Source organism: Nymphalis io, chromosome 5 (assembly GCF_905147045.1).
Source record: "Nymphalis io chromosome 5, ilAglIoxx1.1, whole genome shotgun sequence".
In the NCBI taxonomy this organism is placed as follows: domain Eukaryota; kingdom Metazoa; phylum Arthropoda; class Insecta; order Lepidoptera; family Nymphalidae; genus Nymphalis; species Nymphalis io.
This window is the reverse complement of record NC_065892.1, coordinates 939,604-955,919: the sequence shown is the minus strand read 5'-3', so window position 1 is coordinate 955,919 and position 16,316 is coordinate 939,604. Positions and strand designations below refer to the sequence as shown.

At 33.6% G+C, this 16,316-nt stretch overlaps 1 protein-coding gene across 11 annotated transcripts in view; it reads left to right on the top strand.

The window, feature by feature from the left end:
• The window catches only part of LOC126768786 (polypyrimidine tract-binding protein 1), a 462,213-nt gene that overhangs the window by 434,504 nt on the left and 11,393 nt on the right, over positions 1 to 16,316 (top strand). For all 11 annotated transcript variants that reach the window (XM_050487100.1, XM_050487107.1, XM_050487104.1 and 8 more), the window contains one exon: positions 9,122 to 9,180. In XM_050487100.1, the coding sequence (XP_050343057.1) occupies positions 9,122 to 9,180 (59 nt within the window). The remainder of the gene's footprint in view (positions 1 to 9,121; positions 9,181 to 16,316) is intronic.

Genomic DNA, 16,316 nt, shown 5'->3' with positions numbered 1-16,316 from the left:
CTAATTATAAACTTCGTTAATACCTAATCATACTGTTTTACTCAGTTTTAAACTAAGAAATATCTTGCGAACAATACGGTTATCTTGGGCTTAATTAACTAATAATAAGCTTATCGTTTAATGGGAACGAATTGATCAACTAACTAGCTCGGTACTACATGGTGAAGTTACGCTTTCAATTATCAGAAATAAACAATACAATCAGTATCGAGGCAAGGATCTGTCTGCTTTTTATTGTACACCCTTCTCCAAAAGTCTTTTATAGTCCAAAAGACCGTTGTCATATTTTTTTAGGATTAATTCCGTCAGTGTTAAAACGTTTTAGGGTCATTGACTCATGGTTTGATTAAAATGATAAATATCACAAACCCAGTCAGTATTACCTCCTAAATTGGTGTAAAATACTCATAACATAGTTTCAAAAATCACTTCAATTCGCTTTAGCTAATGGGACATCAGTATTTTTTGCTGCATCTAGAACTGATTTTTGACATGCCAAGATTATCAACATAGGATCCAACGATATCTGACGTGGTGGTCTTAATCGGCCGTCCAGTGAAAAGGACGTCTTCCCAGACTTCGCAAGCTTATTTAAATAAACCATTGCACAAAGTAATTTGTTTTTATTAGATAATCATTTCATTAATTGCTTCGTCAAGAACTTTATCACGTCGCAATCATTTTTTTTTTTTTTCATTATTGCCTTTTTCTTTCGTATCTACTTGTAAACGATTGACAACATAGGGTTACCTGGTATATTATATACTGCTAAGTAGTTCCCAATTAAGTTAAATTATTTGCTACCAAGTAATCCCTATCCTCACCCCTTGCTCTCCATTTTGTGGAATTTTTGATCACCCTTCGTAGTTTCTGAGGTAAGCGCGTCTAATCATTCAAACTCTCCAGCTTTGTAACATAAATATAGAATTACTTAACAAAGTAATGTCAGATACATTACTTTACATTAATAAAGTAATAAGTAAACATCTTCGAAATTATTTTAAAGAGCTTTTAACATAGATACCCTTTTTAAGAATTTCATTCGCCACTAAATAAAATTGTTTCTTCATCTGCTTGTTTATCAGACCCTTGTCAAATAACTCAAATAAGATAATAATATTTTATGAAGGTTTTCGATATTATTTATTCATAATATTCGGTGAATTCAAAAAACTGTAAACGTACTTTCGAAACAGTAAAAATGAAACTCACCGACTCAATATAGCTTAGTTTGAAATGCTTATCGTATTTTCTTTGTTGTTTTTTACTAAAGTAATACGACATGAAACATCAAATATTTCGCTATATATAATCATTTTAATGAACCTTTCATTTTGATTTTTAATAATGGTTTATGTATTTTGTTTTGCAATACGTGGTTACATAATTGAAGTGATATTATCCTGTTCCGAATTCTCATAATTCGTCGGTATCACGACGTAGCCACGGCTAATGCAGTGTTTCCAATTTCCGAACATCGTTCAACCCTGGCACCGTTTCCGAACTGTTTGCTTTTTTTACCGCATTCGTCATTGTCCAATTGTAAGAGCTTTTGTCTTTGCCCGTTAACCGCTTAGTTCCCATTACACCATTTAGCTTCAAGTATTTAAAATGCTGCTGCCATTAAAATAATTTACTTACATTAGACATCGCTGTATATTACCGTTTTATTATGAAATGTTATTCATATTTTTAATGTATATTTTATCGCGCATGTTAGTTATATGTTCAACGATAAAATCACAGGTTCAATCCTGACCGTTTTGGATACTATCATCCACATTTATAATAACTAGATGTGATTAAAATAAATTTTAATACTTTGTCTTTATTTATAAAGGGGGAGACGTGTAATGCCTAACCAAAAAAAAAACTACTAAATCAGTACACATGCTTCTCATACCAGAAAATGAGGGTATATATTTTAGTATATAATATAATCAAGTGGTGGCTCTTTCCAGTTTTATCGAATGTACTATTGACGGGACGAACGTGAATTTTATCTTATATACATTGGTATAAGGTACAGTACAATACAAATACTGGTCATGTTATTTTGCTCGGTAAAAACAAACGTACCGATGTTGTACACAGCTATACGTAGCGACTGTAGCAGATCGTAGATCCGAAACATATAAATCCCTACTTCAATTATCCTGTCTCGTGGGAAGCGAGTACAACACATCTCGTATACAAATTTTCAATGCCACATTCCTGAATCCTGGGTACAGTTAACTTATCAGGAATCGGCTAGTGATATTTAATGGAAAAAAATATCTCTTTAGTTTTGTTTTTTGACGTCATTTTCATCTCGCTGTTTGTATATTATATATAGTTGGTCTGACTGAGGTGTGCCTCGTTGGTCTAGTGGCTTGATGTAAGGTCGCAGACTCAGAGGTCCTGGGTTCAATTCCCAGGTCACACAGGGACAATAAAAAGTTATTGGGTTTTTCTGTCAGAAAATTCTCAGTAGCATCCCTGAGCCTGGAAGTTGGAAGTGTGTACACTCCCGTGCCTCGGAAAGCACGTAAAGCTGTTGGTCCTGCGCCTGAACTCTTTCCGGTCGTGTCGGATTGCCGTCCCATCGGATTATGAGAGTAAGGGAAGAGTAAGTAAGAGAACACATCTGTGTTTGCGCACACACTTGTGCACTCTAATATCTCCTGCGTACGAAATTGGTCTGGAGGATATTATTATTATTATATCCTCCAGATCGATATAGTTATTTTTAGCTATATAGATCTAAATATATTCCAAAAATACTTCAATGTATTTATTATTATTGTAATGCTAAATTAATTGTTTTATTGATGCAATGAAACTTCAATTATTATTTAAAGGAAGTTAAACAATCTGAGTAGGTACCACCGGCCACCCGGTCTTTTCAATTACCGTCAAACAACAATAATGTGTATTGCTGTTTTTGATTGCCATTAATTCCATTCTTGTCACTGCTAATGTGAAAAGTGTTAGAATATATAATGTTGATTTTTAATTTATAATCTGTATGTCTAATCTGCATGTTTATAGACAATTTTGACTTCCAAGGTTGTTTTTCATTAAAACAAAATTAAAAAAAAACAATAACGTGAAATAATTTTTGGCATCTCCTGAATTTTTCAATGTCCTCGAAACGGAAATGCTAAATTCATATTTTGCAATATTCAATGTTTCTCGTGTTTGTTTTCGTATTCAACGCGGCCAACGAAAATGCTTTATAACTTTAACCGCTCAGGAGTTGTCACCAATTTTGGATTCATGTTGTTTCTCCTTGTTACTTTCATAAGTTTTCCGAGTTAATCTAATGAATATTCCCTAAGTTTTTATCGTATTACTACTAACAAACGAGATAAAGTTTCCGAAATTGTTGCGACCAAATCCTTAAATATTTAATTTATTTATTTTCTGACATTTTCGTCATCATATTTCCTATCCTTTTTATTTGTTGTCGGCTATCTAATATCCTGCCTTCTAGTGAGTTGGTGATTTTGTCGGTAAGGCGTTGAAGTTTTCGATTGATGGATGTGCTGTACAAAAGTACTTAGTCAGCTCTTACATACAGTCACAAATTGAAGCCTTATTTTAACAAAGCACTTCAGCTATTAATTTATTTCTTAAAGCTTGGAAATATGACATTTAATAACATTATTATAAAATATATTCCACAAAAATTTTAAAAAACTATTTGTACTTTTTGTGATTGTTATAAAATATAAGTAATACTTAATCAAATTGTTATTCTAGATATCCAATATTAATATTGCTTACTCGATACAGTCTACGAGATATTTCATAATATCGTTAAATCCGAACACGCTTGAATAGCAATGCAACATACGGCTTACAGCAAGCATTGTGAACGCTAAATATCAGTCGCCAGAAATCCTTAATTACGGGAATCCAACATAGACACGAGATCTACCGCAAACAGGGGACGCATAATAATTGTAGCGGGCTACACCTTAATAAAGCCAATCGAGTAAGGGCAAGCGGGGGTAGGGGATTACCGCGATCTTCATTGAGATTTGTCCTGGGATTATTAACCTGATAGTAAGCCCCGCGTTGTTCGTACACGAAGCGTTGACCGTAAGACACGACCATAATTAACGGATATAAAGAATATTAGATAAGTATATTAATGAATGGGATTGTGTTACAGCTACCGACATATAAAAGTTACTTTATATGTTATATTTACTCAATCATGGTTGTTAATTAGTAGCTTCCGACCGCTGCTTCACCTGTATTAGCTTAGTCAGGGTAATAGCTATCTTTGTTCCAAACTTAATCCAAATTCGTCCAGCCGTTTTTGCGTTATTTAATAACGAACATACAAACTATCACATTTATAATATTAAAAAGCATTAAATTAAAGCATTAAATTAAAAACCAACATCTCTTAATTTCTTAGTTAATTAGTTGTTATAAATTATGCTGTGACGTCACTTCTTTATAATAATATTATTGTAACCCTAAAAACATGTTGAGTATATTGTCCTCCGCTGAGTATAATAAATCTTATGTATAAAATGTGCAAAACACGGAGACTTGTAAACCGTTGCTCCTGCGACTAAACTCTCTCTGGGTATTGTATGAGAACGAGGGAATAAATATTGCACTTATATTTGTGCACACACTTGAGTACTATATGTCTCCTGCGTAGGTAGCTAGTGTCTCTTGGGAATGGCCATCGTGACTGGAATCGTTTATAGTAATAATAATATATTTATTGAAGTAACAGATATTTAATTACATCTACTTGGTGATACGGTTTTGTGCAAGCCCGTCTGGGTAGACACTCATCAGATATTCTACCGCTAAATGACAATTAATATTGTTGCGTTCCGGTTTGAAGGATGAGTGAGCCAGTGTAACTACAGACACAAAGGACATAACATCTTCGTTCCCAATGTTAGTCGCACATTGGCGATCTAAGAAATGATTAATATTTCTTAAATCGCCAATGTCTATGAGCGGCGAGCATTTAACATCAGGTGACCTATTAACCCGCCCACCTACCTGTTTAATAAAAAAAAGGTTTTATGTTAACAAAAATAATAAAAAAAACATCAACATACTACTACTACGGCATACAACAGTCAAGAATATATAGCAGCGATAACATCATCATCATCAGATCATGTTTAGATGAAGCTGAACCGCACCCTGCGAACCAAGGATGCACATTTCTCGCAAGTGTGCTTATCATAATCATATTTTATTAATTTATTTATAATGAATCGGAGGTGCTTAAAATAAAATTATATCAGAACACCATAAAGGGCTTGCTTCAAAGACAGTTCACGATTTCTTATTTTATTTTCCACAAGAGCCTCGGCGTCGCCGGATGAAAGGACGCCTAAATTGCGAGCCAAAATGCATTCAAGTTTGACATAGCACTCGAGTAAAAGCGACAAGATTTAAGATATCATATTATATTGTAATCGGTCGTTGGGCAGAGCCGCGACATCGCTTAAATTTACATAGCGTACACCGTGAAAGCAAGCGTTTATACACGTTGAAACGACGATTAGGGAATTCAATCTACACCTTTTTGGCTCTTCTTATGTATAGTTAACTTAAATTTAAATCAAAAACTCTAAAAAACATTATAGTATGTTAAATGCAGCTATATTTTAATAGGATATAACTACTAGCTAAAACAAGCAGTACATAAGAGCAATAGATAATGACAAAAAAAAAATGGACGTGAAAACATATTTTCAATGCAGTCGGGTTAAAATAATTGCCTATACCACTTGAATTTTTAATGAAAAAACATCCCGTAGCAATTGATTGGAATCATTTAAATTTCTTGTACACAATCGGAGCATCGTTATTGAATTAGCCCTCGAATATTTTATCTCGAATAAATAAATTCGAATAAAGGGTAACCGGGCAAAGAAAGGCTTTAAAAACTTCCGTTCCGGTTATTGTTGAAAATAACGAAATCTACGTCGCGAGATTTTTATATTATCCACTTTGATTTTATTTACTCTATTATTTTATTGAGATTCGCTTAAGATAATATTGTTTTATATGTTTTTTTATTGATCGATAATAATTTACAGAACGTATCGTTGTTATTGTTCAACTTACGAACTATAAAATAGTAGACTCACGTCTATATAATCGGCCAGTTTAGACGTATGTGCTTTATATTTTCTAGAACTAGCTTTTAAATGAATATTATTTAGATGCAATTGATGTAACACTATAAAAATGGCCTTTCAAATAAAAATCTGAGGAATTATTTAATTATAATATTCTTATTTCGTAGTTATTGCAAGTTAGATCGAAACGAACGTAAAAAAATATAAGCCTTAAAGAGCTTTTAAGTATGTATGAGGAGACAGCCCCTTACTTTTCATTTCTTTCGACATTCTTAGGGGTGACTTTGAGTGACTCTATATTATTTATTTTATAACTTTGAAAAAAAGGAAAATGCGATAATATTTTGCAAGGATATTACTTAACAAAGTTTTTGTTTTGTTGTTTTTTTTTTCTTTAGTTTCACATGTGAGCTTAACGACGTAATTTTTTTTAAACATTCCAAATGTATTTTTTTAATTTGTGTCAATCACTACTCTCAAAACAAAAAAAAAACATATTTCAAGTTGCCTTTGTTTGTAGGTATATAATAATAATCTTTGAAATTATCTTTTGAACGTTATAAATAAACAGTATATATAAAACCAAACATTCAAAACTTCGTATCGAGTGAGTAAAACGTATCAATTTATGCTTCTCGAGTTTAAGATGGCGTCAAAATTACGTAAAACTTGTTTCGCATATTTGCTAGAGTGTTGCCGATGATAAAATAGCTTAGGTGCACCTGAGTCTAAACAAACTCTTGAAGAGTGGGATTTCATAGCGCCCCGTTCCACGTTCGGTGGCAATTTCACGTTGTTTGAGCGAACACGGTATTACCTGTCAAACATTCAACACTTGATTAACAAGTGTTTCATTACATTAGCATCTTGAGAAATTTAATACAAGCTAACGTGACAGTAGAATCTCGATTATTATATAAATTGTATTATAATGTAAATTCACATATAATATCGCTTCGTAATACATTATCAAGTATATATAGATGTACACAGTAGTAACAGGCTGTGAATGTCCCACTGCTGGGCTTAAACCTCCTCTCCCTTTTTGAGGAGAAGGTTTGGAGCTTATTCCACCACGCTGCTCCAATGCGGGTTGGTGAAATACACATGTGGCAGAATTTCAGTGAAATTCGACATGCAGGTGTCCTCGCGATATTTTCCTTCACCGTCAAGCACGAGATAATAACAAATTTAGCACATGAAAATTCAGTGGTGCTTGCCCGGGTTTGAACCCACGATCTTCGGTTAAGATTCACGCGTTCTTACCACTGGGCCATCTCGCCCTCACAATATATAGATTTTAAAATTACCATATATAAATTTCAGAAAATATAATTTTTGTTTTTTTTTTTTTTTTTTAAATAGGTATATATTTTTTAAATCTATACATAAATAGGTAAAGACAAAACAGTTCACTAAATTTTTCTCCTGTTTTTGTTAACCGCTTTTTTTATTGCTATTGACGAGTTTAAGTGTTATTAATAAAAAATAAATAAGAATAGAAAAAACATGTTCGCAACACGCATATGTATATGTTTCCCTCAAACATTCAATAATGTTTCGGTGATCGGTGACCGATTTCGGTCACGGCGGCCAATCTCGAAAGAGATAAGTCAACTACACAGGAGATATTATAGTGCACAAGTATGTGCGCAAAGACAGGTGCACTCTCTATTCCCTCTCATAATCCGATGGGACGGCAATCCGACACGACCGGAAAGAGTTCAGGCGCAGGACCAACAGCTTTACGTGCTTTTCGAGGCACGGGAGTGTACACACTTCCAATTTCCAGACTCCGGGCTGCTACTGAAAATTTTCTGACAGAAAAACCCAATAACTTTTTATTGGCCCGACCTGGGAATTGAACCTAGGACCTCCGGGTCTGGGGCCTTACATCAAGCCACTAGACCTACGAGGCAGTCTTGAATTATATATTGACATACAAATTTAATTGTATATAGGTGATTCTGTCATTTCATTTAAAAAAAAAAGAGTAACTGCTAAGTTTCATGGCCGTTATTCGCGGTAGATTGAACATGGCTAACCGCCTGTCGGTTTACATTCAATTGAATCCTATAAACCTGAAATATTACGATTTATCAGCACTTAAATAAAGGACATTTTGAATTACGTCCCTAACAAAATGTCTATTACCCCCTTTTAAAATATGTAATTTATTAATTATATTGCCTTAAGAATAATTAATTTATCTAAATTAGTTTATCTAAGTTTTGCTTCGCATTCAAACCTTGTATTTTATTTAATAGCCGTAAATAATTGACCATACTTTTTCTTTTTTTAAACTGTTTAATTATCCGCGTTCTCCGTTCGAAATATAAAACATACTTAAAATATATTTTTTTTTATTTATGTGCCAGTATTAACACAAATATCCTTATTGCTAAAGTAAAACAATTGTTTTTCTTAGGATTTCCTTTCTTAATAATTTGACGTCTAATGAAGTTGGTCTCGGTGCTTTTAACTTCTGTTCAAGTTTGTACAAATTGTTGCCGAGTTACGTTTCTTAGTAAACATTTAACCATTTGGTGTTATTAGCCAGCTATTTGTTTTTCAACCAATACACTTTGATAAATTATAAAAATGAATGGAAAAAAATATTTGCTTTAGCCGATTTGTATTTCGGTAATTAAAATAATTAGAAACCAAATAGCATTAATAAATTAGAATATATAGATATTTTAATCTTAATCGAAGATTGCGGGTCTAGATACGGAACCACTGTTTTCATATCCTTAATATGTATTTATAATTTATTCTCGTGAAAGAATCCTTTATGTTTCGAATGGAATTCTGCCAAATAGTGAAATAGCGTGGTGTGGAATAAGGTCCAAAGTTCTAAAGACGATGAGACCAATGGGACAATTATGGGCTGTTATATTACTCATAATTAATTTGTATATATGTATGTAAATGGCGTGTGGAAAATATAATAATAAAACTGTGCATGTTTTACGAATATTTTAAACAATAATGCGTTTCATTTTCAGATTCATTTCAAGCCCTAATCCAGTACCCAGACACCGGGTCAGCGCAAATGGCGAAAACGGTGAGTTGTGAATACTTCTTCGTTTTTATTTAACTGTTTGTAAAGTAAAGCTATAAAACAGAGTTGGTATTGTCGCACGTTTCATTCAGTTTAATGACTCGCTTTCGAACTATCTGAATGAAGTGACTATGTCTCATCTCCTCCGACTGCGTATCCTTGAGAAGCTAAGACTTCGATATTGATAGTTGTTCTTTGTTTTGTCACGGACTTGCTAGTTACGTCCAATTACTTTTTTTTATTTATTTTAAGAAGGCAAATGCGTAAACTTATACGACTTTTTGCATCGCAAATGCAACGCAAATATTGTATCTAAAATGTTTTGTTTCTTTAATTACACTGGCTTACCTACCCTTCCAACCGGAACACAGCAATACGAGTTCTTTGGTGGTTGAATAATTGGCGATGAGATGTTTTACAACTTCGTTCGTTTTTTGAAAAACAATAACACTGCGAAAGTGATAACTGTTTTTCCGTTGTCAACGCCAACTTTCAGTCCATTGATCATAATTACAGAGTTTTATAAAAAAAGTACATATACAAGTCATAATTAAAATAATGTACAGAGTATGAACGGTTAGTCGTTGGTACTATGAACGTGTTTGTATATTTGCGTATTTTTGTATGTGTGAAAACGTTTGTCTATTTCAGATTCTTTTACATTTAAAAAACTTATGTAATTATAATTCTCGTATATCAAAAAAATAACAGTCTGAAGAGAAGGCTTGGAGCTTATTCCACCACGCAGCTTCAATGCTGGTGGATACCCATATAGTATAATAATAAACTCAATAAGGTTCTTCTTACAGTAACGATTTTTATTTGTATGATAAGTTTTATCGATTGAAGTATTTACCTTAATGTGATAATTTCAATATCGTGTAACAGTAAGTAAGGAAAGTCCGCGCCCTAGTCGCCGACTGGGACATCATTTTTCTCAGCTGAACTTTTCCCATTCGCTATTCATTTGCGTTAGAAGTTCAGCGTACTGCCGCCTACTGCAGCGACTGTTTTAACTTTATTTCTGATGCAGCGTTCAGGGCAAATTAAATTTCGTTTTGCGGCTTCCACAAACTCGCTTTGGTAGCATAATAATTATCGGGCTTTGTTTTTCCGTTTCGCAACTGTTATTAATCGGCACAGTCGATACCTTTTTTATCTTATTTTATTTAGTCGTTAAATTTTTTATTATCTTTCTTTTTACAAAAAAAATCTATTGGGTTACTTCTTAAGTTGCTCGGTGTGGTTTCACGATATGTGCGGCTCCGCCCCCCCTAGGCTGTAACGCAATGTAAATAGCCTATAAACTTTCTCGAGAATTAAGCTATCACATACAAAAAGATTTTTTCAATTCTGATTGGTTGCTCCAGATATTAATGCGTTCAAACAAGAAAACTTCATATCTATATTAGTATATATATTTCATTCAAGTATACCAACAGCGATTAAATATAGTTATAAAAATAAACCCTCTGGCATTATTCATTATATTCAGCTTACAACTCGCCCAACAAATTAATACTCCCAAGCGAGGATGCCATAGTAAAATTGAGATATCACTGGCAAAGCGGAGTAGTGAAAACTTAGCAACGCTAAGACCTACTCTTATTCGACGGCTATGATTGAAATTCTACGTAAAATTACATAATTGCTGAACGTAGTGTATTGCAACTGCTTACATAGATATTATTTTTGATTTATGAATTTCTATTTAAAATCTCTTCTTTGAAGTAATTCATTAATATGATGAGAACATTTCGCAATATTTTATATTTAATTAATTCTACGTAGTTTGTATATATTTACGACATTATTTATAAACGTTCATTAGCGAGTGATTAGTATCTTAGTGATTACAAATATCTTGTGTCGTCTTCTTTCGATTTTTAAATCAATAATGACAGAAAGAGAGAAATCTGTGGGTTAGGCCCAGTATATATTTATTTCGAATATTTTCAGTACTGAGTGGTTCATAAGTTGTAATAATATTAAAGCAAAATCTCCTCCTTTTAACAAGTTGTGGAAATTATTAGACGCTGCTCCAATGCGGATTGCTGGATAAATTTGGCAAATTTTCAGCAGATACACGTTTTCTTTAATTGCACGAGATTACTTATAAACACTAATTGAGCACATGAAAATTAATCCGTTCTTGCCGGGATATTCTACCCCAATCCCCCACAACCTTCTCAAAGGGAGATGAGATATTTCCCCAGCAGTGGAGCACGCGAATTGATTTGATTTACTTCCATACGAAATTTCAAACATGTACATTTCTTAACACTTTATTAAAAGCAATTATATTTATTCTTCGTGCCATAGACATAATAATATTTAACAAATATATATTGAGATATATATATAAACGTTGTTCACTTTATCTAGAAGAAAATTATATTTATTCTCAATAACTTCATACGTCTTATGAGCCTGATGCGCTGGGAATGGACTGGACGCGGATTTTTCTTAAAATGAAATTGAAACGTCCCGCAAGGTAAGTGGCAGCAAGAGTACGAGGTACAAAGTGAAGTGAAGCCGGATAGTGCTCCAACCACAAAGGGCACAGTCGGATGCTGGAGCACTGAAATCCCCCGATCCCCGACTCTATGATCCTTGACATAAATCTCTAACCTCCCCATCAAATCTTTTCAGAGGGCGGCTTATACGCAGACACGAAATGTAAGCTTTTAATGTGCTCAATTCTTGTACCTGTATGTATACCGTACCGCGGCTTACTACTAAACATGTATGCATCGTTTGCTTCGTAAATTAATTTAGATTTCGTTTAAATACACGCAAAACGTGATACTGAAGACTTACATAGTATTTTGTCAGTAAATTTCATTTAATTGCAACGTATGTACCGTTCACATTATTATATAATGCGAACATAATTGGATTCGTATGTTAAGGATATTATTTTAGACTGTTGTGAAATGCAAGGATTTGATTTAAATACAAGTGGTGTACTATTCATTTAAAATGTTGGTGTTTTCCTGGCCTAATTTCAGCCACGGTGATTTATCTCATAAAATAGCCATCTACACAAGAGTTATATTGCACAAATGTCCCTCTCTTTCATATTTGATTAGAGTGCTATCCAACAAGACTAAAGCTATCAGCTGTAACCAAAGTAACACTGAAAACTTAAACTCCGGCATTATAAGTCGGCATTCGAACTCGGGACCAGATGTTCTCCAGTATAAGCTTACCACTATACCTATGAGGTAGATCAATCTATATATTACATTTATGAATAAACCAAATTCAAATCAGAGTACAGGGTACTCCATCATTACTTTGTGATTGATAACTATATGACTCGTACGGTCCGCAGACACGCCCTCGGGTCTACCTCATCCATATTTGGGACAATAACCTTCGATGACGATCACTCATTTTAGCAGCACCGTACAGTATACACGTTATTATTTGTAGGTAATTGTATGTTCGAGTCTTTCTAAACAATTCGCCTATTTAATCTTTAGTAATATTATAAATGCGATTGTAGTTCTGTCTTTCTGTTACGCGTTCACGGTTAAACTACTGAATCCGTTTTGATGAAATTTGTTATGAAGCAAGCTTCGACCCCAATGAAGCACATAGGCTTTTCATCGAAGCCGTAGGCAAAAACTAGTAACAAAGAAAACATTATCAATTATAAAAAATATAATCATCTTGATTATATGTAAAATATCATCAATAATATAAAAGTTTGTTTCTTCCTTAAAACGATCTAACCACAGATTATACTAATTCTTAAATTAATAAAGTTTTAGACTGTATAACATCACGCTGCGTCTCACAGGAGCATCTCAGCTAATATTATATACATATGTATATAATGTTCTAGCTGACTTTCAAAACCTCCCATAATATTTAATAAAGATTTTAAAAATTATATTTATTAAAATATTTTAATAAAAAAATATATTTTAATAAATAAATACTTACGATTACTGTTATAGTTACAACACAATAAGTATAAATATTATATATTGGGGACGTGGCTATGTTTACATTATAAAATTGCACTTTGCTCGCGACCGCGACTAAGCGGAGCTTTTCTGTCAACACAAGAGACATATTCAAACAACGTATCTGTCGAAAACGTGATACCTGCGCTGTGTTGTTTCCTTGACAAATTGTCTAGTTTAAATTTTTCGAAACAAACAAAGCTGTTTAGGATCGAAATAATAATTTAACGCTTCGCTGTATATGATAAATATCAGCCCGCGTGTTCGTAATATAAATATTATATGATCCCCGTCACGATTACGTCATCCCGAAAATTTAAGAATATGATGAATAGAATATTAGTCTGATTATTTTGTTATATTTTCGCTTTTTAATAAAATATATATTTATTTTCTGTAGGGTTCTGAAAGATGACTTACATATAGTAATATTGTATTATATTCCACAAACTTACACACTTTTAAGCAACCCGGTAAGTATAGCCGGCATTGTCTATAGACATGAATCTTGACTGAAGAACCTCATGCTCGGCGGTGAAGGAATTAACGTAAATGAACATCGACCAAATTCTGCCACATGTATATTCCACCAACCCGCATTGATGCAGCTGTGTGGTGTTCCAAACTTCTTCTTCAAGTCTGTCCCCAGCAGTATACTACTGTTACATAAACAAATCTTATTTTATACAAAAAATATTTAAAAAAATCCAAAAACAGATATCATGTCGAAACTAGACATAAAGCTCTAGATATAAAACTATCATACTCGTTCCGTTCTCGCTTCTGCGAATGGTCGGCGTTTATTCGCTCTTAATAATCGAGTAAATTTGAAACTAAATTAAATAATTTTATCAGTTTCTTTAAATACTTATGCTTAAATAATATCGAAAGATCGTATTTTCAACCTATTATCGACTGAACTACGTGGACTACGTTATATCTTTATTCATAGGAGCAAGGATGCTCCGTTGCTTAAAATTGCAAGTCTGATCGCCCCTGTTTACATTCCGACCAGTTTCGTCAACAAAGATCAAGCTGCACTCTCGTTACGTGTCAAACATTGTTTAATCTTTGTTTTGTTTGTGTCCCAAGCTTTGCATGACGTAATTACGAACCAATAATTGTACTTTTATCACTTACATATTCGTCACTTATATATACAGAAGTATATGCCTTGGTAATAAATTATGTGTTACGCGTAGGTAGACGGAGCTTACAATATTGTTGGTATAACAATACCATTATATGGTAAACAATAGTAATAGTCATAGACAAAGCCAATTGAAGCGTTTGGTAACAAAAGTCGGCAACTTCATTATTCATGATGTCACAATGTAGAACAACATCTGCGGATTAATCACTAATATTGGGTTTCGTTAGGGGAGAGCATTAAGGAGCGGTTTTTGAGCAACGATGCCGTCGATCGTTTTCTATTTATCACCTACAATTAGGGGTTTATCTTTGAGTATTAATTACAATTTCTAATGGAAGGAAAACCGTTCAGTTTGAACTGAAACACGCCCAGGAGGGTGAACTGTTTTTTTCAAATAACTACCCTCAAAGACTAAGGTGCTAAAATATGTTGACAATTATGTTACATTTTTTGTAAGATTATTATATAGTGTGACTTCCTCGTTGGTCCAGTGGCTACTTTATAAGGGCGGAAATCCCGAAGTCCTAGGTTCATTACTCAATTATCCAATTAAAGTTATTGGGTTTGAGAAATTATCAATAGGAGTCACGGGCGTTCGCAGTTTTTACCTAAACCTCACGTAAAGCCGTTGATCCTGCACCTGAACTTTTTCCGGTCGGATTTTCCGTCCCATCGGATTATGAGAGTGAGTTAAGAGTGCATTTGTATTTGCGCACACACTGTGCATATATTATGTTCTGTGTAGTTGTCTATTCCCCGAGAATTACCACCGTAATTATTTGTCAGGTCTTATCTAATAATATTTTATAATATGAAATTTAAATTTATTAATAGGCACAGTCTTAAAAAATCTGCAATTTTTTATTATTCTAAAGAAAACTTTGCTCCTGGAAGGAGTCGGAACCTTGGTGTTATATCTTGTCCCTGTATTAATCAAAGTTACTAACAGTATGCTTGATATTTTGCAAGATATTTAAATAAAATATTTTTATTATTAAGTTCAAGTAGTTAACAATTTTTAGTGAACGCTTTTATTTTTATCAAAATAAAATAAAAACACAAAAAAACTTGGGATTATATTTACTGGTGTTAGAGCTTTGTGCAAGCTCGTCTGGGTAGGTATCACCCACTCATCAGATATTCTACCGCAAAACAGCAGTACTTAGTATTGTTGTGTTCCGGTTTGAAGGGTGAGTGAGCCAGTGTAATTACAGGCACAAGAAACATAACATCATTGGAGGTTGGAGGCGCATTGGTGATGTCAGCGATGGTTAACATTTCTTACAATGCTAATGTCTATGGGCGTTGGGGACCACTTACCATCAGGTGGCCCATATGCTCGTCCGCCTTCCTATTCTATAAAAAAAAGGATTTTATAATTTATGATGTACTTTATAAACTAAAAAAACAATTAAACGTTCTGTATTTATCACAAATTCATTAATAGTTAAAATAATTTACTTAATTGTTAAAAGCACTTAACTGTATTTGTTTTCGGAGATCCGTTCGGAGCCGACCGACCGCCGATAAGTGGTCTTTATCTGCCACTAATCGAGCAAGTGGTTTCTCGCCTAATACAATCAATTAAAGTACATCGCGTTCGTAGAATTGATTTTTATTTTGTGACAATATCTTCTTATACGAATTGAAATTAAAAAAATATATATTGCAAATATTTAAAAAAAAGAAAAGTAATATTTACACAATTTCAAATGACGTTAACAAATATTTCATTTGCACCGAAAAAACACATAAAAAAATATGCATTTCGTCGTTGACATAATCCTTGCACCGGCAGCAGAAGCAATCTGAGCGATGTCCGCTCTTATAAATATTAATCGTTGCAAGCTTGGAACCCAACAAAAACGTTTATCTGGTCTCCGTGGAAAAACCACCAGAATTAGCAACAAGGGGGTGGATTAAGGCGAACCGCGCTTAATCCTTCTCTAAGAAGGCTTTGCTTAAACGAGTTCTAACGAGCTGGAGATAAAACAATTACCGGGGACGTG